Genomic DNA, 25,292 nt, shown 5'->3' with positions numbered 1-25,292 from the left:
GTAGTGTAGGGAGCTGCCTAGACTGTGAACAATTATTATTATTATCCTTTATTTATATGGCGCCACAAGGGTTCCGCAGCACCCAATTACAGAGTACATATGCACATAATCAAAACAGGAAAACAGTGACTTACAGTTGATGACTATTTAGGACAAGTACAGGGTAACTAAGCATAACTACACCAGTAAATGGCAGAGAAGTTCCAGGTGGCCAAAAACTGCTTGATTTGGGCAGTTGAGGATTATTAAAGTAAGAAAAGGATAAGCACATGAGGGAAGAGGGCCCTACTCGTGAGAGCTTACAATCTAAGGGGAGGGGTAGACAGACAGGGGTGACACAGATGGGGTACATAGAGAGCGTAGAACAGAGGGTTAGGATACAGTACAGTGTACTGTAACAATACAGTGTGAATAGCACATTATCATACCGTGGCATAGAATACTGTAGAAGATATATATTTTTCAGATGTAAAGGGAAGAAGCGACACACCAAATAACTTTATTGCATTAAAAAATTATAAATACATAAAAAATAATAATAATTGCACGCCCCGCTGGGTATCGAACCCGGGGTGTACACATTGTGGGCGGACACTGTATTCGTTAGGCCACAGCCAACTGTGGTAAGAGTTAGCATCACTAGTGTATATGTGATGTGTTTTGTCTGAGTTGAGTTAAAAAAAAAATGTTGGATTGAATTCGCCAAGCATGGCGGCGCAGCAATAGAGACCATCTGGAAGTCATATTAAAGAGATAGGGACCCAGTGGCACAGTGCATTACATATTTCTCTCCGTTTGATAGCAACTAAACCTGATTCTTTCCGAGATAATAAAGCTGTTTATGCTAATAAAATCCAGGATTTAGTATACAATGTAATGACAAAATGAATTGCGTAAACAGGGCGGCAGCGTGGCATTGTATTTTGTATAAAGGGATTTTTTTTATAAAGGGAAGTGATTAATGGTTTTTTATTGTCAACAATAAATGTCAGCCAATCAGAAGGCGGCGCTAGGAAGGGTCCATTGGCTATTTGAGGCATGCGCTGTACAGTTTAGGAAAAGTGACATATGGTGGACAGTAAGAATGCACGTTACAATTATAAAGTGACGTTACATTTATAACGCAACCTATAACTGGACTTATAACGCATGAAGCCGACGCGAGTTGCATGGCGCTCGCTATGCAGCAACGATACATGAGGACACATCTGTATATAGGACAGGTGGGCATGGGTTTTAATTGTGCACCTGCAACCTTGTCTTTGTATGCAGTACTACTGAAAGGTCTCTGAAGGGTCGCACCTCTCATTACCGGCGTGCACCCCAGGACCCCTCCCCTGTAATCTATATGACTCCCAGGCATCTTCTAATTTTTACAAATATTTAATTTTACAAGAGTATTTATAGATAACTTTTTATTATGTGTATGTTGAAACTGCACGTTATAGACCACATAAGTATACTCACTTGCTTGAGTTTTGGTAATTAAACTGATAAACACCGTTCATTGGCTACTGAATGCCTTAAATACTGCAATTCCCATGTATCTGGATCACCTTCTGAGAAATCTGACACACTCTTTGTCGGAGAAATGCACCAAGGGATCCAAACCGCACTTATAAGAGTCCCCACTGGTTGTGCTGACAACAGAGACGCTAACCACCCACATTGCCAGCAAACACCAAACAGCATCCTCCCTCCCCGGGACTTGGATTCCTTTTAACGCTGCTTCGCCCAGGTGCACTGGACACAGCAACAACGAATTCAACCAAGCGGTGAGCTAAGCTGACATCAGGCGACAGGGGTGGGGTCGTAGCATAACGCAGGTTTACGGAGGACTCAATCACACCTCCAGGCTGACACACTAATCATTATAAAGAACCCTGTGCAAACTTACCTTGTGAGGAATAACGGGATTTCATGTGAAAGAAATATCACGCAACCATTAACCAGGTGGAACTTACAATCTCCATTGAAGTATTTTAACATGCTGTGTCCAAAATGGGATTATAAATGTACCCTCTTTGTGTGCAATTAATTTGAATATATTTGTGTCACCTAAGTGGATACCTAAGTGCGGTTATTTTATATTAATGTATTATTGTCAATAGATATATAATTGATTTTATGTGTATAAATAAATTGTGTACTTTTAAGTATATGCGCTCTCTTTACCTCTATATATTATAGAAAGTAGTGTTTTTGTTTGGAGTTATCAGAACACCGTATGGGAGCAGCAACTAATCAGAATACTACATAATTATATTGCAGCATTATTGTGGTGTTTAACTATTGGAGCACCTGATTTGATTCTTTTTATTAAGGGTCATTAATATATACATTTTTAAAAAAAAAACAAATCTTATATTGCTACTGTACCTTCAAAGTATACACTTTTGCCACTCTGAGATGATTGTTCTATAAACTTTGTTTTTTCTTTTTTTTTCAATTGCAATTTTATAACTAATATCATATTTACCAGTAAAATGTGTGTTTTAATACCTTTGGACCTTGTTGTTTTCCTTAATGTGGAGCAGAGAATACTCTTCTATGTAATTTTTGATACTAATTTTTGTACAACTTCCTTCTCTTACTGCAGGCGAACTACTTGTGTCTCAAATCTTATTTGTAGTGCCAAGTGTTTGAATAGTGGTATTTGCTTTTTGATAGATCAGAGATGTGTTTTCCAGTAAGTGGAACATATTTACTCAAATGTGATAGTGTGGGTAATGCATCCTGAAGAAACACAATCTCAAAATACATTTTCAGTATTTTTTCTCTAAAACATCAAAAATGTGTTTGCCAGTCTCTCGATACATTGAATTCCAATATAGTTATATTCTTCTTCTTCAACTATGTGATGAGATTTGTGTAAAATATAACAATTACATTAGCAAATACCAATAAAAGAATTTCAAGTACATGATTCTTTATTTACATTTCACATAAAACAGCAATATAATGATGTAAAAAAGTACTGTGTCTGCAACAAAATAAGAAAAAACTTATGGAAATCAATAATAAAATGATTCACTTTATTGGTCCATACAACCATAAGCAATAAATTAGAGATTTTTATATTTTTGTAAAATATTTTATAGGAGTGCCTTATCTTGGATGTCCACATGTTTATGGAGCACTGCATGCAGCCTTTGGCTGTGTGTGCTAGCAGTGGTTATAAAACAGCGGATGAACATGATTTAGCAAACTCCACTTTATAGATTTATCTGTGCATGCTATGAAAATAGTTCTCTGTTTTATGGCTTAAAGGCAGACTGTAGCTCTTTGAATGCAGCTTTTCTCTGTTCTTTTTCTTCCGCTTGTCTCTTTTTTTCTTCTTGTTCAGCTTTGATCTCTTGCTCAAATCTGCTGCCATGATTGATGGCTTGTACCTAGATGTTTAAAAAGATCCACAGTTGTAGAGACCATCTCCAGTATGTTTGTTAGAAAAGCTTGTACAGATTTATAGTGTATAGTACTAGCCATTTTTAATGTATATATTTACAAGACTCAATTTTATTTGACAGAACCTAACACCAAATATAGAAGAAGAATGTTCTCAATATGTTGTTTTGAGAGCCAGATTGTAAGTATTTACTTCCACACAGAATTGGAGTTTTAAATATTGATGCAAATTGAAACCGACCAGTATTCAAAAAGGAATTGATAGAATAAGCATAGTAAATTAATTAGCATTATTATATATTCTGAATTAATTCGCTGTGGTTTTTGATAATTAAACCTGCTGCTTAATTCTAGGTAATGTTCTTACGTATTCATTTAAGTGACATAAATAGCTTGTTGTAAAGAATAAACCTACATTAGAGAACTTTTCTTATTTTGAGATTAACTCTGTAGAACAGACCTAGAGAGTTTTTATTTCTAACACTGGTATGTAGGTTTTCACTGAATCACAAGAACCAATCAGTAGCTTCTTTCATTGTCTAACTTGCACTACACATAGAAAATCTAATTGCTGTTTTTTTGTTTCAACAGCTTAGTGTAAAGTTTGCACCTACAGTAAATGCTATGTTAATAAATGAGCATTATAGCAGGGGTGTTCAACATGTGGCCTATCAGCTGCTGTACAACTACATATTCCAGCATGCCCTGCCACAGTTGTGCTATTAGAGCATGCTACAACTGTGGTAGGGCATGCTGAGATGTGTAGTTCCGCAGCAGGTGGAGGGCCACATGTTGAATATGATATTGTATAATTACACAAGATAACACCTGTATACATGTAAGCACTTAAATATAGGAAAGGTTTACTTTAGATGACAAGTCCATGTATAAACTTCAATGGATCCAATTAGGAGGATCCTTCCATAGATACACACAGTTTGTATCATGTATAATATCGATCAGAAAAGACACAAAGGGTGGAATTCAAATGTTTGAAAAGTTGGTTGGGTGTCTGTTTTTTACTGTCTATTAGATAGGAAAAAACAGACTCCCAACTGACTTTTCAAACATTTGAATCTCCCCCAATAAGTGCACAATAGTGTGATACTGATGATGTGACACTTCAAAACTTATTAAGTACAGATGTCCTGTACCCTGCACTGTGAATGTTTACATGGTGTGTTCAATAAAAACATGAGAACATATAATTGTTTGTGTGGTATTAGTTTCAGCAGACTGTGTTTGTCTATTGTGACACAAAACACATTTTATGACCAATTTATGCACAAATCCATGAAATTCCAAAGGGTTCACATACATTTTCTTGCAACTGTATGCCCTGCTTAAGAAAAAGATCTTTAGGCACAAAAGTTACAGAAATCTAAAAAGTAGCTGTTTACAATTTGGGAAAGAACTATAGACAAATCAAGAACTTTCCACAGTCACTTTAAATGGAACAAGGACTTCCCTAAAAGGACAAGTGATGCATTTCACAATTCTATCATACAGCTGTAGCCACACTTGTTGTTGCTGCTGCTACACCATACAGGCGTCTTATATGTGCCATACAAATAGCGCAGGTTGGCGAAGGCGTGATAAAATGCAAGAGGATCCACAGCATGCAATACCCAACTTCACCGCTGGGTGCCGATTGTTCCACTAGTAAAAACTGCAGTACAGTGCTGAATAGCAGATGGATATGGCACTACAAAATACTGTACAATGTAACAAGCGCTGACAAGCAGGCCAGTGTACAGTAATACAGTAGTTCTTCTTTTAATACAAAGATACTGCAGAGTGGAGTACGAAATCACCAGAATGGCAGACACACAGTGACAACATGCCTTACAACTGAACGCTCCCCTGGGGTGCTGTATAAAATGATCCCTATGTACAGTAGAAATGTGAACACAGAAAAAGATTTGCTCAGCGTCTCCAACGCACACAAAGCAGTTCAGAGTTCTGTGCAGCTCTCTAATAGATAAAATAAGATTTTACTCACCGGTAAATCTATTTCTCGTAGTCCGTAGTGGATGCTGGGAACTCCGTAAGGACCATGGGGAATAGACGGGCTCCGCAGGAGACTGGGCACTCTAAAAGAAAGATTAGGTACTATCTGGTGTGCACTGGCTCCTCCCTCTATGCCCCTCCTCCAGACCTCAGTTAGGATACTGTGCCCGGAAGAGCTGACACAATAAGGAAGGATTTTGAATCCCGGGTAAGACTCATACCAGCCACACCAATCATACCGTATAACTCGTGATACTATACCCAGTTAACAGTATGAAATATAACTGAGCCTCTCAACAGATGGCTCAACAATAACCCTTTAGTTAGGCAATAACTATATACAAGTATTGCAGACAATCGGCACTTGGGATGGGCGCCCAGCATCCACTACGGACTACGAGAAATAGATTTACCGGTGAGTAAAATCTTATTTTCTCTGACGTCCTAGTGGATGCTGGGAACTCCGTAAGGACCATGGGGATTATACCAAAGCTCCCAAACGGGCGGGAGAGTGCGGATGACTCTGCAGCACCGAATGAGAGAACTCCAGGTCCTCCTCAGCCAGGGTATCAAATTTGTAGAATTTAGCAAACGTGTTTGCCCCTGACCAAGTTGCAGCTCGGCAAAGTTGTAAAGCCGAGACCCCTCGGGCAGCCGCCCAAGATGAGCCCACTTTCCTCGTGGAATGGGCTGTTACTGATTTAGGATGCGGCAATCCACCCGCAGAATGCTCCAGCTGAATTGTGCTACAAATTCAGCGAACAATAGTCTGCTTAGAAGCAGGAGCACCTATTTTGTTGGGTGCCTACAGGATAAAAAAACGAGTCAGTTTTCCTGACTCCAGCCGTTCTGGAAATATAAATTATAAAAGGCCCTGACTACGTCCAGTAACTTGGAATCTTCCAAGTCCCTAGTAGCCGCAGGCACTACAATAGGTTGGTTCAAGTGAAAAGCTGATACCGCCTTAGGGAGAAACTGGGGACGAGTCCTCAATTCTGCCCTATCCATATGGAAAATCAGATAAGGGCTTTTACATGACAAAGCCGCCAATTCTGACACACGCCTGGCCGAAGCCAAGGCCAATAACATGACCACTTTCCACGTGAGATATTTCAAATCCACAGTTTTAAGTGGCTCAAACCAATGTGATTTTAAGAAACTCAACACCACGTTGAGATCCCAAGGTGCCACAGAAGGCACAAAAAAGGGGTTGAATATGTAGCACTCCCTTTACAAATGTCTGAACTCCAGGCAGTGAAGCCAGTTCTTTCTGGAAGAATCGACAGAGCCGAAATCTGGACCTTAATGGAACCCAAATTTAGGCCCATAGTCACTCCTGACTGTAGGAAGTGCAGAAAACGACCCAGCTGAAATTCCTCTGTTGGGGCCTTCCTGGCCTCACACCACGCAACATATTTTCGCCAAATACGGTGATAATGGTTTGCGGTTACTTCTTTCCTGGCTTTTATCAGCGTAGGAATGACTTCCTCCGGAATGCCCTTTTGCTTTAGGATCCGGAATTCAACTGCCATGCCGTCCAACGCAGCCGCGGTAAGTCTTGGAACAGACAGGGCCCCTGCTGTAGCAGATCCTGTCTGAGCGGTAGAGGCCATGGGTCCTCTGATATTATTTCTTGAAGTTCTGGGTACCAAGCTCTTCTTGGCCCATCCGGAACCACGAGTATCGTTCTTACTCCTCGTTTTCTTATTATTCTCAGTACCTTTGGTATGAGAGGCAGAGGAGGGAATACATAAACCGACTGGTACACCCACGGTGTCACTAGAGCGTCCACAGCTATTGTCTGAGGGTCCCTTGACCTGGCGCAATATCTAGTTTTTTGTTTAGGCGGGACGCCATCATGTCCACCTGTGGCCTTTCCCAACGGTTTACCAACAGTTGGAAGACTTCTGGATGAAGTCCCCACTCTCCCGGGTGTCGGTCGTGTCTGCTGAGGAAGTCTGCTTCCCAGTTGTCCACTCCAGGAATGAACACTGCTGACAGTGCTAAGACGTGATTTTCCGCCCATCGGAGAATCCTTGTGGCTTCTGCCATCGCCATCCTGCTTCTTGTGCCGCCCTGTCGGTTTACATGGGCGACTGACGTGATGTTGTCTGATTGGATCAGTACCGGCTGGTTTTGAAGCAGAGGCCTTGCCAGACTTAGGGCATTGTAAATGGCCCTCAGTTCCAGAATATTTATGTGTAGGGACGACTCCTGACTTGACCAAAGTCCTTGGATATTTCTTCCCTGTGTGACTGCCCCCCAGCCTCGAAGGCTGGCATCCGTGGTTACCAGGACCCAGTCCTGTATGCCGAATCTGCGGCCCTCTTGAAGATGAGCACTCTGCAGCCACCACAGTAGAGATACCCTGGTCCTTGGAGACAGGGTTATCAGCCGATGCATCTGAAGATGCGATTCCGACCACTTGTCCAAGAGGTCCCACTGAAAGGTTCTTGCATGGAACCTGCCGAATGGAATTTTGCTTCGTAAGAAGCTACCATTTTTCCCAGGACTCGTGTGCAGTGATGCACCGATACCTGTTTTGGTTTCAGGAGGTCTCTGACTAGAGATGACAGCTCCTTGGCTTTCTCCTGTGGGAGAAACACTTTTTTCTGTTCTGTGTCCAGGACCATCCCCAGGAACAGGAGGCGTGTGGTAGGAACCAGCTGTGACTTTGGAATGTATAGAATCCATCCGTGCTGTTGTAGCACTTCCCGAGATAGTGCTACTCCGACCAACAACTGCTCCATGGACCTCGCCTTTATAAGGAGATCGTCCAAGTACGGGATAATTAAAAACTCCCTTTTTTCGAAGGAGTATCATCATTTCTGCCATTACCTTGGTAAAGACCCTCGGTGCCGTGGACAGTCCAAACGGCAGTGTTTGGAATTGGTAATGGCAATCCTGTACCACAAATCTGAGGTACTCCTGGTGAGGATGGTAAATGGGGACATATAGGTAAGCATCCTTGATGTCCAGGGATACCATGTAATCCCCCTCATCCAGGCTTGCAATAACCGCCCTGAGCGATTCCATCTTGAACTTGAATTTTTTTATGTATGTGTTCAAGGACTTCAAATTTAAAATGGGTCTCACCGAACCGTCCGGTTTCGGTACCACAAACAGTGTGGAATAGTAACCCCGTCCTTGTTGAAGTAGGGGCACCTTGACTATCACCTGCTGGGAATACAGCTTGTGAATTGCCTCTAGCACAGCCTCCCTGCCTGAGGGAGTTGTCGGCAAGGCAGATTTGAGGAAACGGCGGGGGGGAGACGCCTCGAATTCCAGCCTGTACCCCTGAGATACTACTTGAAGGATCCAGGGATCCACCTGTGAGCGAGCCCACTGATCGCTGAAATTTTTGAGGCGGCCCCCCACCGTACCTGGCTACGCCTGTGGAGCCCCCGCGTCATGCGGTGGACTCAGAGGAAGCGGGGGAAAAATTTTGATTCTGGGAACTGGCTGACTGGTGCAGCTTTTTCCCTCTTCCCTCGTCTCTGTGCAGAAAGGAAGCGCCTTTGACCCGCTTGCTTTTCTGAAGCCGAAAGGACTGTATCTGATAATACAGTGCTTTCTTAGGCTGTGAGGAAACCTGAGGTAAATTTTTTTCTTCCCAGCTGTTGCTGTGGATACGAGGTCCCAGAGACCATCCCCAAACAATTCCTCACCCTTATAAGGCTCTATGTGCCTTTTAAAGTCAGCATCACCTGTCCAGTGTCGGGTCTCTAATACCCTCCTGACAGAATGGACATTGCATTAATTCTGGATGCCAGCCGGCAAAATATCCCTCTGTGCATCCCTCATATATAAGACAACGTCTTATGTTCGCAAAATAGTATCCCTGTTTGACAGGGTTACAGACCACGCTGCAGCAGCACTATCTGCAGGTCTCAGTCTAGTACCTGAGTGTGTAAATACAGACTTCAGGATAGCCTCCCGCTTTTTATCAGCAGGTGCCTTCAAAGTGGCCGTATCCTAAGACGGCAGTGCCACCTTTTTTGACAAACGTGTGAGCGCCTTATCCACCCTAGGGGATATCTCCCAGCGTAACTTATCCTCTGGCGGGAAAAGGTACGCCATCAGTAACTTTTTAGAAATTACCAGTTTCTTATCGGGGGAACCCACGCTTTTTCACACTTCATTCACTCATTTGATGGGGGAACAAAACACTGCCTGTTTTTTCTCCCCAAACATAAAACCCTTTTTTAGTGGTACTTGGGTTAATGTCAGAAATGTGTAACACATTTTTTATTGCCGGGATCATGTAACGGATGTTCCTAGTAGATTGTGTATATGTCTCAACCTCGTCGACACTGGAGTCAGACTCCGTGTCGACATCTGTGTCTGCCATCTGAGGGAGCGGGCGTTTTTGAGCCCCTGATGGCCTTTGAGACGCCTGGGCAGGCGCGGGCTGAGAAGCTGGCTGTCCCATAGCTGTTACGTCATCCAGCCTTTTATGTAAGGAGTTGACACTGTCGGTTAATACCTTCCACCTATCCATCCACTCTGGTGTCGGCCCACAGGGGGCGACATCCCATTTATCGGCATCTGCTCCGCCTCCACATAAGCCTCCTCATCAAACATGTCGACACAGCCGTACCGACACACGCACACACACAGGGAATGCTCTGACTGAGGACAGGACCCCACACAGCCCTTTGGGGAGACAGAGAGAGAGTATGCCAGCACACACCAGAGCGCTATATAATGTAGGGATAAACACTATCACTGAGTGAATTTTCCCCAATAGCTGCTTGTATAAACAATATTGCGCCTAAATTTAGTGCCCCCCCCTCTCTTTTTAACCCTTTGAGCCTGAAAACTACAGTGGAGAGCCTGGGGAGCTGTCTTCCAGCTACACTGTGAAGAGAAAATGGCGCCAGTGTGCCGAGGGAGATAGCTCCGCCCCTTTTTCACAGACTTTTCTCCCGCTTTTTTATGGATTCTGGCAGGGGTAATTATCACATATATAACCTCTGGGGCTATATATTGTGATTATTTTGCCAGCCAAGGTGTTTTTATTGCTGCTCAGGGCGCCCCCCCCCCCCCCCAGCGCCCTGCACCCTCAGTGACCGGAGTGTGAAGTGTGTATGAGGAGCAATGGCGCACAGCTGCAGTGCTGTGCGCTACCTTGGTGAAGACTGAAGTCTTCTGCCGACGATTTTCCAGACCATCTTCATGCTTCTGGCTCTGTAAGGGGGACGGCGGCGCGGCTCCGGGAACGAACACCAAGGACGGGTCCTGCGGTCGATCCCTCTGGAGCTAATGGTGTCCAGTAGCCTAAGAAGCCCAAGCTAGCTGCAAGCAGGTAGGTTCGCTTCTTCTCCCCTTAGTCCCTCGTTGCAGTGAGCCTGTTGCCAGCAGGTCTCACTGTAAAATAAAAAACCTAACATATACTTTCTTTCTAGGAGCTCAGGAGAGCCCCTAGTGTGCATCCAGCTCGGCCGGGCACAGAAATCTAACTGAGGTCTGGAGGAGGGGCATAGAGGGAGGAGCCAGTGCACACCAGATAGTACCTAATCTTTCTTTTAGAGTGCCCAGTCTCCTGTGGAGCCCGTCTATTCCCCATGGTCCTTACGGAGTTCCCAGCATCCACTAGGACGTCAGAGAAAATATCATTACAATCAGTGATAGAGATTAGGACACAGCACTATAAAAAAAACACAATGAGATACATCACTATGTCAGTCACCTGCCTATATGGCTCTCTTGACATAGTGGTATCGCTGATGGTTACCATGGCTGTGAGCTAGAGTTCGATTCCCACACAGGACACACTTGTATAATATATATGTGTAAAAAGTAGCATCTACAGTTTTTTCTAAATTTCCCAGAACAAGTTCTTTTGCGCTTCGTATAGACTCAGACATACACACTAAGCAGTACACCCAGTCCGTGAGATCACAAGTCTCACGGGGGGTGGGATTGGGGATGAGGGAGACTGCCTATTAAAGTAATGGGGAGGCCCGGGATGTAGTACAGTAAACTCAGTCTCATAAAGATAAGTCTCGTAATTTGAAAAGCCCAACTTGTATTGTACCAGTAAAAAAAAAGTTGCTTTTTGTCTAATTTTGACTGTATATCTGTGAGCATGTGTAAGTCTGCGTACAAAGCAAGACAGAACTTGTTTTGGGAAAATTAGAAAAAAAGCTGTGGATACTACGTTTTACAAAGATATACATGTGTCCTTTGCAGGAATTGAACCCTACTGTAGCTCACAGGCATGGCAACCATCAGCAATACTAATACTGTATGCCAGAAAAGCCAGAGAGGTGACTGACACCTGCAGTGACATAGTGAATTGTGCCCATTGTAACTTTTTTTATAGTGCTCTGTCTCCAAACTCTATTGCTGATTGTAATGATTTTTTTCTTTTAAAGAGTTGTGTAGAACTCTGAACTATGCTTTTCTTTGCGTGCAAATGAGATGCTGAGCAAATTTTCTGTGTTCACATTTCTACTTAATGTAGGGATTATCTAAACAAAAGTATTCTTAAACTACAAGCAACCTTTGACTGTACAATGGAAACTTCATACATGCACAATGGTGGTTTTCAAAAGTGAAGCCTTGTGGACGAACACCAGTATTGCACCTTCCAGAGACTCAATTCATTACAGTGCGACTATATAGGTCATGCTGTGACAAGGTGCAGGGAAATATAATGCAACTAGTTTTTTTGCAATACATGCCACACTGAGGATAGATGAGCGTGGCTACATCTGTACTCAACACCAAAATCATCAGCTGGAAAAAGTAAACTAGGCTACTTTCTCCCTACTTTCATCCAAGTAACCTAACATATCCATCTGCAACGCTGTGTCATGGAACCCCCTCTGTCTATTTAAAAAAAAAATATGCACAGTAATACACCGGGCTACATTCTTATATACTGGTTTGGCTCACAAAATAGTCTCTACAAATGGGAGAATTTAGTGAAAAATGTAAATGGATTTGTATATTTTTTAGGTGACTGGTAAATCACTGTTGTGAATTATTTTAGGGAAAACCCTATTATATTGATGTGTATTATATGTTTTCTATTGGATTTACCTTTGCTTCAAAAAAGCTTTTTGCTCCTTTCACACCCTCAATGGAAACATCTATTTCTGAGAGTCTCGCAAGAGCATGCAGCCCGCTGTCCTCCTCCAACTCCCCTGCAGCAGCTTTGCGGAAAATTAATAGAAACTTAAAAGAGAGGGGAAAAAACGTTTTAGAGACAAAATTATAAGTTGTAGTAACATGTATCCGCAATTAAATAATAATAAAGTGGTCTAACGCACAAACTACATGTAACTTTGGAAATAAGTTGATTTATATAATTGTGACTATGGGGACCCACTCACGACTAAAATACGATCTGCAGGATGATTAATATACATAATACATAATAACTGCCTGGGAGTGTGTTATCTGGATTGGGCAGCCAGGCACTTACATGTACAAATTGTGTGTTTATTCTGTTTTGAAAGGCTGATCAAAGGCATGGATCTGTTTGGACAGAGGTCTGTTTACTATAAAGCAGGGGGTCATGTATACAGGCTAGAGAAGATACTATGGGGGAATTAAAATTTTGAATAGTCAGTTGGGTGTCTGTTTTTTCCTATCTAATACACAGGGAAAAGAACAACCGACTTTTCAAACATTTGAATTCCCCCCTAAGTCTAACAAGGTGTGAAATCTCATTCCTGACCAGGGAGGCCTGCAGTACATAGCCAAACTCCCCTCACCCCCATACGCTTAAACCAGAGGGGAAAACCTTTCCCTATGTACTGTAATGGGGGTGGGGTGGGGGTGGGGTGGGGGGGGCGGCAGAGTCCAACTAGTATATGAGCTGAGTAAAGGGATCAGCCATTGTTCATTTTCGCTAGGAGACCAGAAACTGAGAATGCATCATATCTTCAAGAAGAGATCTCAATTCCTGAAGATATGATGCCCTCTCCAGGTGATCTGGACTTTGTTTTTTCCCTTTATTTGTCTTTCTTGAAATTGATAGTAACTTGTGTGAACTTTCACTACATTCCAATTGTAAAGCGCAACGGAATTTGCTGCACTATATAAGAAACTGTTAATAAATAATCTTTGTAACCATAAGGTTTGATATGATTACGGTACAAAACAAAAACTGTAACATTAACAGTAACATTGTGCCATCAATAAATAAGTACACTGAAAATTAAATCCGTTTGTGCGTTTCATTCATGCCAGTATATAACGAGTCCTCAGGAAACTCCAACAGATGCAAGAATAATATCTATGATATCTAATAATAGCATGACAGTGACAGAGGACCTTACACAGTAGAACGTTACAATATATATTCATCATCCCATCATACATTTAGGAGATTCTATATAGTCACATCAGGTCTGCCCAATCTAGTTACACCATCTATCCCACTTCTCAGAAAATTTAGAAATGGAGCCACATGCATTGAACATATGATGTTCATGTCAGGCTACATCGTTAACCAGTGCCCTCCATTTACTGTATATACATTTGGGGAATCCGCTGAAAACCAGACCCTTAGCTAGAGTAGTAAGACAAAGGACATATTTATAAATTGTGACTGAGTGTGTCTCTTCAAGGTCCAGGCCGAACACCCATATTCTTGGATTTATAGCAGGAAGTGAAGGGGTAGTTAACACATCCTGACATATACCTTCCCAGAAAGCAGAAACCATAGGACAGTCCCATAGCAAGTGCCAAAACCCAAAATCTTCAGCCTGACACTTAGGACAACAGGAATTGCCTCTGAGACCAGCTCTCTGCAAGGACACAGGTGTACAGTAAAACCTATAATGGACATAAAAAACACTTGTCTATATGTAATACAGGGGGTGGTGTATTTAATAGATCCCAGTATTTGGATCCAGTGTTCAATAGATAAAGGTTCCAGATCCAACTCCCATTTTAGACAGAGGCCATTTAATTGGTCCGGATTAAATCTATCATTTATAGCAGCATATGTAGAGGATATTTTCCCCTTCAGGCCTAAATTAAATAGCAGCACTTTAACAGGTGAGTCTGAGACCACCAGGGAACCATGGGCAAATTGGGCTTGTACAGCATGTCGTAACTGGAAATATCTAAACAGAGCAGTGTTAGGAATGCTAAATTCCTCTACAACTGTTGAAAGGATTTAAATACTCCCTCATGATAAAGTTGACCCACTGAAAACACTCCCCTAATAATCCAGATGTTATCCAATGATAATTTGTACAATTCAGAATATGTGTAATTAAACAATAGAGGAGCGCAACTATCCTGATCTGACCAGTCATAAAGAGTATGCACAAAACACCAGACAAGGCTTGACATAGCAAATTAGGTAATCCAGCAGCGGAGACGCCAGAGAACAGAAATTGGAGAGGAGAAAAGGAAAAAGCAGAGAAGCACCCCACCCACTCGGCCAAGAATCCTGCCATAGTCAGGTCCACCGAGTCCATTGTCCAGCTAGATAAGTGTGTCAGCTGTGCAGCAATATAATAAAATCTAAGATTAGGGAGGCCTAATCCCCCTGATAACTGGGATTTATATAGAGTTCTAATAGAGACCCTTACTGGTTTGCTGCCCCAGATAAATGATGATAGGACACTCTCAATCCCACAAAATACTTTTTTTGGAAAATAAACTGGGGAGCTTTGTAAAACATACAAAAATTTAGGCTGGATGCCATTTAAAATAGATTGATGCGGCCCAGTACAGATAAAGGCAGTTTTCTCCAGGCATGAGCTTTTTAATTAAATACCAATACTATGGGGTCAATATTTTGAGCCACGTATTCTGTAGCTCGGGGTGTGATCCAAACACCAAGGTACTTGAACCGTAGTGTCCACTGTAAGGGGTACATCCTCAGGAATATGACTGGAGATAGGGAAAATATTCGACTTACCCCAATTAATCAACAGACTTGAAAAAGTACCAAAACCTTTCAACTATTTGAAACATATTCTGTAGGGAGCCCACAGAATCTTGCAAAAAGGAGGATCATGTCATCTGCGTAAAGTGCCACTATCTCCACAACCTCCCTAACATTAGGTACCCAAACCTCCTCAGTGGTGCGCAACAAGCTAGCCAGTGGTTTGATAGCAATTGCAAATAGAGCAGGGGAGAGGGGGCAACCCTGTCGGGTTCCCCTCTCCAGTGGGAAAGCGTCGGAAGTAAATCCATTCACAGTCACGCAAGCCATAGGGGAGGAATATAACATTTGGAGAAGACTAAGAAATCATGGCACAAAAGCAAATTTTTTTACGTACACCACATAAATATACCCACTCCACCGAGTTGAAGGCATCAAGAGACACCACCACTGCCTCCGACTCTACTAAGTCAAGCCTCTGAAGATGGCAGAATAACCTATACAGGTTTTGGGTGGTGGACTTACCTGGCATAAACCTTGTCTGGTCAGGGTGAATAATGGACATAATAACTAAATTCAGACGAGTTGCCAAAACCTTCGCCAAGACTTTAACGTCAGTGGTCAAAAGAGAAATGGGTTGGTAAGATTCTGGCAACAAGGGGTCCTTCCCTGGCTTAACTAAAACAATAATATTGGCCTCAAACATAGACTGAAAAAGAGTTCCCCATTCAAAAAGCGAATTAAACAATTCCAACAGGTAAGGAATAAAGAACTCTTTAAATCTTTTGTGCAACTCAACAGGAAGCCCATCGCACCCAGGGGCCTTTGAAGTAGGGAGATAAGAGACTTGCAACCTCTATATCTTCCAGCGTGAACGGTGCATCTAAGGCCTCCACATCCTCCTGAAAGAAACATGGTTGGCTCAATTCGAACCAAGTATTCCCAAAGCAGAAAAGAAGGCCCGAGAAGCATATTGACGAGGAGTAATAATCACGGAACATTTCCGCCACCTCTATTCCAGAGTAGCATACTGTAACTGATCATTAGAATTCTGCACATACTGAATAACATTGTTGCTAGATTCAGAATGTGTCAGATAAGCCAAATATCTACCACCCATCTCCGCTTGAAAATATTGCTCATGCCCAGAGAAAAGGAGCCTACGCCTGGATTTCTCAAACAGTCAGTCAGACCACTCCCGCTGCACATCTTGCCATAGTATCCTATCACACTGCAGCTGTGTAAGAATATAGTGAGCCTCCAGTTGCTGACACAGAGCTTCTAAATGCACTTCCTCTCTCCTACTAAATAATTTAAATTCAGAAATCTGTTTAATAAATGAACCACACAGGAAAGCTTTAAAGGCATCATACCTAATTGCTGGGTCTGGATACGTTAAATTATCAGTCTGAAACCCCTCCCAGGATAAACCAGGTCCGAGCCTGCCGCCAGTAAGGCTAACCAAAAAGAATTACGTTTTCGCATTCTCGTTCCTTGATCCCAATCTGCTTTTAAAGTGAGAGAGACAGGAGAATGATCCGAAATACCCTATGGAAGGTAATCCACCCCAACCACAGCCGACGACAGATCAGGGGAAATGAAAATTAAATCTATACGGGAGTGTGAAGAGTAGCAGAATGACATGAGAATTGGCAAACAGCAACATTTCAATTTCTCCATATATTCACCAACCCCAGTTCTGTGACTAAACATGCAAATGGAGTGAAAGAGGGAGATTGGGGGATAAGTACAACTGCCTCTCTCCATCTATCTAGGTTTTGATCCATTACATTATTAAAGTCCCCCTAAACACACTATAGGGGTTGCAGGGGACTGGGCAATAAACCTGGCAGCATGACGGGGAACCTCGTTGTTATAAGGAGGAGGGACATATACAGCCAGCACATGCAACACTTTGCAGTTGACATGAGCATGCAATAAAACATATCTGCCATAAACATCTACTTCACATAAATCTAAATGAAATTGTACAGATTTTCTAATAAGCACAGAGACACCTTTAGCATTGCTAGAGAAGGTAGAGTGAAACATATGACTGACCCAAGGCTTCTTAAGCGTCAAAACTTTGCTGCCAAGTAAATGAGTCTCTGATAGACATATTATATCGGCCTGGTATTTTTTAACCAGCAACAGGACCAAGGACCTCTTAATCTTGTCATCCAATCTCCTAACATTTCAGCCGAGCAAGCGGAGTCCATCAGAGGTAACAGCCATAGGAGTCGAGAAGAAAAAAAGTAGCAGAATGGTACATGAAAAGATAGGGAAAAGAAGTGGGATAGCACTCCACGACAAAATAGAACATGCAGTCAGAAATAGAGAATCGCAATATGAATCTCGGAGCACAAAACATCTGAGCGGTTTCCAGGATATATAACAGAACATAACAAAACACACACAAAAGCAGAAATCGATGGCAAGAAAAAAAAAACTCCCCACCCACACCCACCCTGTATAACTTTGAGAACCTAAGGCATACCTAGAACCCATAACCAAACCGTACCCAAAGAAACAAAGCTAAGGGATAAGGGAGAAAAGGAACCCCTACACTATATTCAGCAGGGACTCCCCACTAAAAACAATATAGTATGGTTCCCTGATGCCACATAACAACAAACAAAAACATGTACAGAAGGTATAAACTGCAGCAATACCCATAAAAACATTTAAGTGCAACTAGCTGCAAAAAAAAAATCTAAGTAGGGGGAATCATGGTTCCGCATTCCCCATTACGTAGTAAAGAAGGATATAATCAACAGGGAAGCGTATCAGCGAGGAGCACGAGGTTGCCACTCCAGCCAGTCATCAGCATCCTTTGGGGAAGAAAAGAAATTAGTGTTGTTGACTACCACTCGAAGCCTAGCCGGGAAAAGCATGGAATATTGTATACTCCGATCCCGAAGCTTCCTCCTAACATGGAGATATTGGGGGAATTCAAAAGTTTGAAAAGTCGGTTGGGTGACTGTTTTTTCCTGTGTATTAGATTGGAAAAAATAGACACCCAAATGACTTTTCAAACATTTGAATTTCCCCGTGAGTGACTTTTTTGCACCTCCAAGGCAAAATCTGGAAAGACGGAAATATTATGTCCATTAGATTGCAGATAGCCCTTTGTCCGAGTCAACCGGAATCTAGCATCACGGTCCTTGTAATGCAAGAAACGTGCAATAAAGGTTCTAGCAGGGGCTGCTGGTGGAGGTGGACAAGGTGGGAGTCTGTGTGCATGTTCCACAGAAAACTGAGGAGTAAACACTTCTCTATTAAATAGCTTAATGAGACAGTTTTCAAGGAATGTCTCTGGAGAGGTACCCTCCGCCCTATCAGGTAGCCCAACAAACCTGACATTATGGTGCCGTAGTCTTCCATCTATATCAGACATCTTAGCTTGCATAGAGACCTCAGTTGACAAATCGTCCACAATAGTTTTTAAAGGAGACGTAGTATCTTCAAGAGCCGAGATCCGGTGTTCAGTCTCGCCCACTCTCTCCCTTATTTTCTGTAAATCTTGCTGAAGCAGAGAGACATCCACTTGCACTTGTCCAATCTTATCAGTAACCCTCTGTTCAGACGCAGAGATGGCCTGCAATATTTGCTGGGTAGAACGTACAGGTTCAGCTGGTCCAGAGGCATCACCCTCCAATGCAGGAGAGGATGGATTGGTGTCTTCCTACCTGGCTGATTGATACATTTTTGAAGATCTAGCAAAATTTTCCAGTTTCGCCACAGCCCCCGCTGTTGACCACCCTTCACCATGATCGGACCTAACTATAGGACTCAGGCTGCTGAGGCGATGGATCAGGAACAGTTCCGGAGGGAGAAGAGTCGCACAACAACAATAATCACCAAGCTGCAGGTAGAGTATAATTCTTCAGGAGTGTAACAATAATATAATGAGAGCAGTAGTAGGTATGCAACAGAGCAGGATATCAGGACAGGATCAGAGTCCAGGTAAGTTAACAGGAAAACAGCTGCCCCATCCAGGCAATATCAGCAGGCAGTGTTAGAATTCAGAATAGAATAATGCTGAATAGACAAACTGCCAGCAGCAGTCAGGAGCTGCAGCACTAAACCAGCCCGAGTCGGAACACAGTGGGGAATGGCAATGCAAATGTTCAGACTCAGCGATTCATTTATAAGTGACTAGTTCCCTGAATAAGTGGCAGCTTCACTGGTCCACAAAGGCAGTGGTAAGGTCCCGGCATCGGGAATATAGCAATACAGTAGCAGTAAAATGTGTACTTACTGGGGGAGTACAGGAGAGAAACCACTCCATGTCCAGAGCTGTAGCACCTTAGGCACACGGTCTCAAGATGGTGTCCTCTCAGCTAGAAAGTGCGCCCATGGGTATTAGCTCCCAAGACCCGGTGACAATAAGGGTCCAGATCCCGACATATACCAGCAGCAATGGCACAGACTCAGGGTATAGAGCACAGCACAGGAGCAACACTGTATCCAGCCCTGCGGTTCCCCAGATGAACAGTCCCGGTGGGAGAGAGAAGATGGCGGGTCTGCAGTGAGTACGTATGCTTTCAGTAAACAGTTCTTGAATGCCAGCAGTGCAGGGCTCCTCCGCCACCACCGACCGGGGTCTGCAGATTGTGACAATAATGAATGTGTCTATTAGCAGGATGGAAGCCCCACTTAAGCATAGTGCTGACCTCCCAATCCTTAATAGAAATGTTATTTCCACCATGTAGACTCGTTAAGAAGGTCCCTCTTGAAGTATCCCATTTCATGTATGTATGGGAAGCACAACAAAAATGATGTCCAGTTTTTTAGTAGATATTGTTCTGCAAGCTTGAAATATAAGTATGTTGAAATGTGTTGTATAAGAATTACATGCGGCTGGAAAATAATAGGATTTTGGTACTTACCGATAAATCCTTTTCTCCTAGTCCAAAGAGGATGCTGGGGACTCCAAAAGGACCATGGGGTATAGACGGGATCCACAGGAGCTTGGACACACTGAAAAGACTTAATCTGGGTGTGAACTGGCTCCTCCCTCTATGCCCCTCCTCCAGACCTCAGTTATAGGAACTGTGCCCAGGAGAGACGGACATTTCGAGGAAAGATTTTTGTTTAAACTAAGGGCTACCAACATACCAGCCCACACCACAAACATACCGTACAACCAGAGTAACATTAAACCAGATAACAGTATGAATTAACAACAGCAACAAGCTGAACCAAGAAATAAACAACCCGTGTATAAACTAATTTAACTAGCAAGAAAACACTGCAAGTAACAGTCCGCACTGGGATGGGCGCCCAGCATCCTCTACCAATTTTGTTGGAAGCATACAAGACAAAAAGCGCCTCAGTTTTTCTGGCAGCAGCTGTCCTAGTGACGTAGATCTTCAACGCTCTTACAACATCCAGAGATTTTGGAATCGCCACAGCTTCCGTAGCCACCGGGACCACAATAGGTTGGTTAATGTGAAATGAAGAAACCACCTTTGGCAGAAATTGTTGACGAGTCCTCAATTCCGCCCTATCCGAATGAAAAATCAAGTACGGGCTCTTATGAGATAAGGCCGCCAACTCTGACACCCGCCTGGCAGACGCCAGCGCCAACAGCATAACTACCTTCCAAGTGAGAAATTTCAATTCAACCTTACGCAAAGGTTCAAAACAGGAAGACATGAGAAACCGTAAGACCACATCAAGCTCCCATGGAGCTACAGGAGGCACAAACGGAGGATTGATATGCATTACTCCTTTCACAAAAGTCTGAATTTCTGGGAGGACAGCTAATTCTTTTTGAAAGAAAATAGACAAAGCCGAAATCTGCACTTTGATGGAACCTAATTTCAGGCCTGCGTCTACTCCCGCCTGTAAAAAGTGGAGAAAGCGCCCCAAGTGAAATTCTTCCGCAGGAGCCATTTTAGACACACCAGGAAACATACTTTCTCCAAATACGGTTATAATGTTTTGCCGTAACCTCCTTCCTAGCCTTAATGTGAGTTGGAATGACCTCCCTGGGGATACCCTTACGAGCTAAGATCTGGCGCTCAACCTCCATGCCGTCAAACGCAGCCGCGGTAAGTCTGGAAACACGCATGGACCCTGCAACAACAGGTACTCTCTTAGAGGAAGCGGCCAAGGATCTTCCACCAGTAATTCCTGAAGATCCGGGTACCAGGCCCTTCTTGGCCAATCTGGAATGACGAGAATCGCCTGAACCCTTGCTCGTCGAATGATCCCCAGTACCTTTGGAATGAGAGGAAGTGGAGGGAACACATACACCGACTGGAACACCCACGGAGACACCAGGGCGTCCACTGCACTGGCTTGGGGGTCCCTTGACCTGGAACAATACCTCGGGAGCTTCTTGTTGAGACGAGACGCCATCATGTCGATCAACGGAATTCCCCAACGTTTTGTCACTTCTGCAAATACCTCTTGGTGAAGAGCCCACTCTCCCGGATGGAGATCGTGTCTGCTGAGGAAATCTGCTTCCCAGTTGTCCACTCCCGGTAGGAAGACTGCTGACAGGGCGCTCACGTGTTGTTCCGCCCAGCGTAGGATTCTTGTGGCCTCCGCTATTGCCGCTCTGCTCCTTGTTCCGCCTTGACGGTTTATATGTGCCACCGCTGTGATGTTGTCTGACTGTACCAGGACAGGTCGACCCTGAAGAAGGCTTCTTGCTTGCAGCAGGCCGTTGTAAATGGCTCTTAACTCGAGAACATTTATGTGGAGACAAGCTTCCTGGAGCGCCCATTTCCCCTGGAAGTTCCTTCCTTGGGTGACTGCGCCCCAGCTCCGGAGACTTGCATCTGTTGTCAGAAGTACCCAATCCTGGATACCGAACCGGCTTCCCCCTAGGAGCTGATGATCTTGTAGCCACCACAGGAGAGAAATTCTGGCTCTGGCAGATAGACTTATCTTCCGGTGCATGTGCAGGTGAGACCCGGACCATTTGCTCAGCAAGTCCCACTGAAACACCCGGGCATGAAACCTGCCAAATGGAATGGCTTCGTACGCCACAACCATTTTCCCCAGAACCCGAGTACAATGATGGATCGACACACTCGTCGGCCTCAGAAGTTCCCTGACCATCGTCTGCAGTTCCAGAGCTTTTTCTTCTGGAAGAAATACTTTCTGTAAATCCGTGTTCAGAATCATGCCCAGAAAAGGCAGCCGAGTGGTCGGAATCAACTGAGATTTTGGCAAATTGAGTACCCAACCGTGCTGTCGCAGAACCGACAGTGACAAATTTACACTTCTCAGCAACCGTTCCTTGGACCTCGCCTTTATCAGGAGATCGTCCAAGTACGGGATAATTGTAACCCCTTGTTTGCGAAGGAGAACCATAATTTCCGCCATGACTTTGGGCTTTCCACGGCTCCGAGGATTTCCACCAAACGGCAACGTCTGAAATTGGTAATGAGAATCCTGTATCGCAAACCTGAGGAAGGCCTGATGTGAAGGACATATCGGGACATGTAAGTAGGCATCCTTTATGTCGACTGACGCCATAAAATCCCCCCTTCCAGGCTGGCAATTACCGCTCGAAGAGATTCCATCTTGAACTTGAAAACTTTCAAGTATGGATTGAGAAATTTTAGATTTAGAATTAGTCTGACCGAACCGTCCGGTTTCGGCACAACAAAGAGGCTCGAGTAGAACCCCTCCCCCCGTTGGGACGAGGGAACGAGAACAATGATCCTCTGTAGACACAATTTTTGTATCGCTGCCAGCACCACCTCCCTGTCCGGAAGAGCTACTGGTAACGCCGAAATGAAGAACCGGTGAGGGGGTATCTCCCGAAACTCCAGCTTGTATCCCTGGTCTGGATTCAATCAGACTGAATATTTGTAGAAGGCCCCCCACCGGTCCGGACTCCCCCAGGGAAGACCCAGCATCATGCGGTGGACTTGGTAGAAGCAGGGGAGGACTTTTGGTCCTGGGCGCCTGACACTGCAGGTGGTTTCCTTCCCCTTCCTCTACTTTTTGAAGCGAGGAACGACGAACCTTTTCCACGCCTGTATTTATTGTGACGAAAGGACTGCATCTGCTGATGTGGTGCCTTTTTCTGTTGTGTGGGAACATAAGGAAGAAAAGAGGACTTACCCGCAGTCGCGGTCGAGACCAGGTCAGCCAAGCCGTCCCCAAACAAGACAGTACCTTTGAAGGGTAACGCTTCCATAGCCCTCTTGGAGTCGGCATCAGCATTCCATTGATGGATCCACAACGCCCTCCTGGCTGATATCGACATGGCATTGGCTCTTGATCCCAAGAGACAGACATCCCTCGCCGCATCCTTCAGGTAATCTGCAGCGTCCTTGATATAACCAAGAGTCAAAAGAACATTATCTTTATCAAGGGTATCCATATCATTAGCTAAATTCTCAGTCCATTTAGCAATAGCACTACTCACCCATACTGACGCCACAGCAGGTCTGAGCAATGCACCCGAATTAGCGAAAATGGACTTCAGAAACGTCTCCAGCTTGCGATACGCCGGATCTTTGAGAGCTGCCGTGTCAGGAGACAGAAGCGCCACTTTCTTAGACAAGCGAGATAGAGCTTTGTCAACATTTGGAGACGCCTCCCATTTTTCCCTGTCATCAGAGGGGAACGGATATGCCATGTAAATCCTCTTGGGAATCTGCCACCTCTTATCTCCCAAGCCTTTTCACAAAGAGTATTCATTTCATGAGAGGCGGGAAACTTCACCTCAGGTTTTTTTCCCTTAAACAAGCAAATCCTTGTTTCCTGTACCGCAGGTTCATCAGAAATGTGTAAAACATCTTTTATAGCCACAATCATGTACTGAATACTCTTAACTAATCGTGGATGTAAAGCAGCCTCAGTGAAATCGACCTCGGAATCAGAGTCCGTGTCGGTATCCGTATCTACCACTTGAGTAAATGGCCGCTTTTGCGACCCAGATGGGGTCTGTACCTGAGACAACGCCTATTCCATGGACTTTTTCCACACCTGTGTCTGTGACTCAGACTTATCCATCCTCTTTGATAAAGAAGCTACATTCAAATTTATCGTACTGAGCAATGCGAGTAAATCAGGTGTTGGCTGCGTCGACAGTCCCAAATCTAGCCCCGCATCCGCTCCCCCAATAACCTACTCTGGTGAATAACATTCAGCCTCAGACATGCCGACACGTAGTACCGACACACAGATACACACAGAACGTCCTAGCTAGGTGACAGGCCCACAATGAAGCCCAGATAGAAGACACAGAGGGAGTATGCCAGCTCACACCCCAGCGCCCATATATCCCGACAAAAGATATATGTACCCAGCGCTGCTTAATTTATAATGATAAGAAGCACCACACTGCGGCCCCCCCCTTCTGAATATCTCCCCATTACTTGTGAGAGGAATGTGGAGGTCCCGGCAGCGTCTCCTTCAGCCGCGTGTTGAAGGAGCAGATGGCGCCTGTGAGCCGCGGGACGAAGCTCCGCCCCCTTCCCGGCGCGATTCGGCCCGCCAAATTTGATAATGAAAAAGATGCCGGCGGGGGTTTAAGAAACGGTGCCGAGGCACCGAAAGCCTTCTGCCGGTCCCCGACCTCAGTAACATGCTGCCCAGGGCGCCCCCCAGCGCCCTGCACCCTGTAACTACCGTTGGTGATGTGTGTGGGAGCATGGAGCACAGCGTTACCGCTGTGCTGTACCTTCCGTTACTGAAGTATTCTGCCGTCCTGAAGTCTCCTGTTCTTCTCATACTCACCCGACTTCTTTTTTCTGGCTTCTGTGAGGGGGTGACGGCGTGGCTCCGGGAACAAGCAGCTAGGCGCACCAAGTGATCGAACCCTCTGGAGCTAATGGTGTCCAGTAGCCAAGAAGCAGGGCCCTTACCTAAGAAGAAGTATGTCTGCTTCTCCCTGAAAATAAAAAACCTAACAAAAAGTATTTTCCAGAGAAACTCAGGAGGGCTCCCCTGTGAGTGTCCAGTCAGTCCTGGGCACAAAGTCTAACTGAGGTCTGGAGGAGGGGCATAGAGGGAGGAGCCAGTTCACACCCAGATTAAGTCT

General features: G+C 44.2%; 1 protein-coding gene across 1 annotated transcript in view; it reads right to left on the bottom strand.

Annotated features, from left to right (window-relative positions):
- Positions 1-2,906: 2,906 nt before the first annotated feature.
- The window catches only part of EFHD2 (EF-hand domain family member D2), a 171,876-nt gene continuing 149,490 nt past the window's right edge, over positions 2,907-25,292 (bottom strand). The window contains exons 3-4 of the mRNA XM_063941657.1: positions 12,466-12,600; positions 2,907-3,392 (exon numbers count right to left, since the gene is read on the bottom strand). Coding sequence (XP_063797727.1) covers positions 3,258-3,392; positions 12,466-12,600 — 270 coding nt within the window. The 3' untranslated portion in view covers positions 2,907-3,257. The remainder of the gene's footprint in view (positions 3,393-12,465; positions 12,601-25,292) is intronic.

Source organism: Pseudophryne corroboree, chromosome 10 (genome assembly GCF_028390025.1).
Source record: "Pseudophryne corroboree isolate aPseCor3 chromosome 10, aPseCor3.hap2, whole genome shotgun sequence".
Classification (NCBI taxonomy): domain Eukaryota; kingdom Metazoa; phylum Chordata; class Amphibia; order Anura; family Myobatrachidae; genus Pseudophryne; species Pseudophryne corroboree.
Note: the sequence above shows the minus strand (reverse complement) of the source record. Positions and strands in the feature narration are given on the sequence as shown.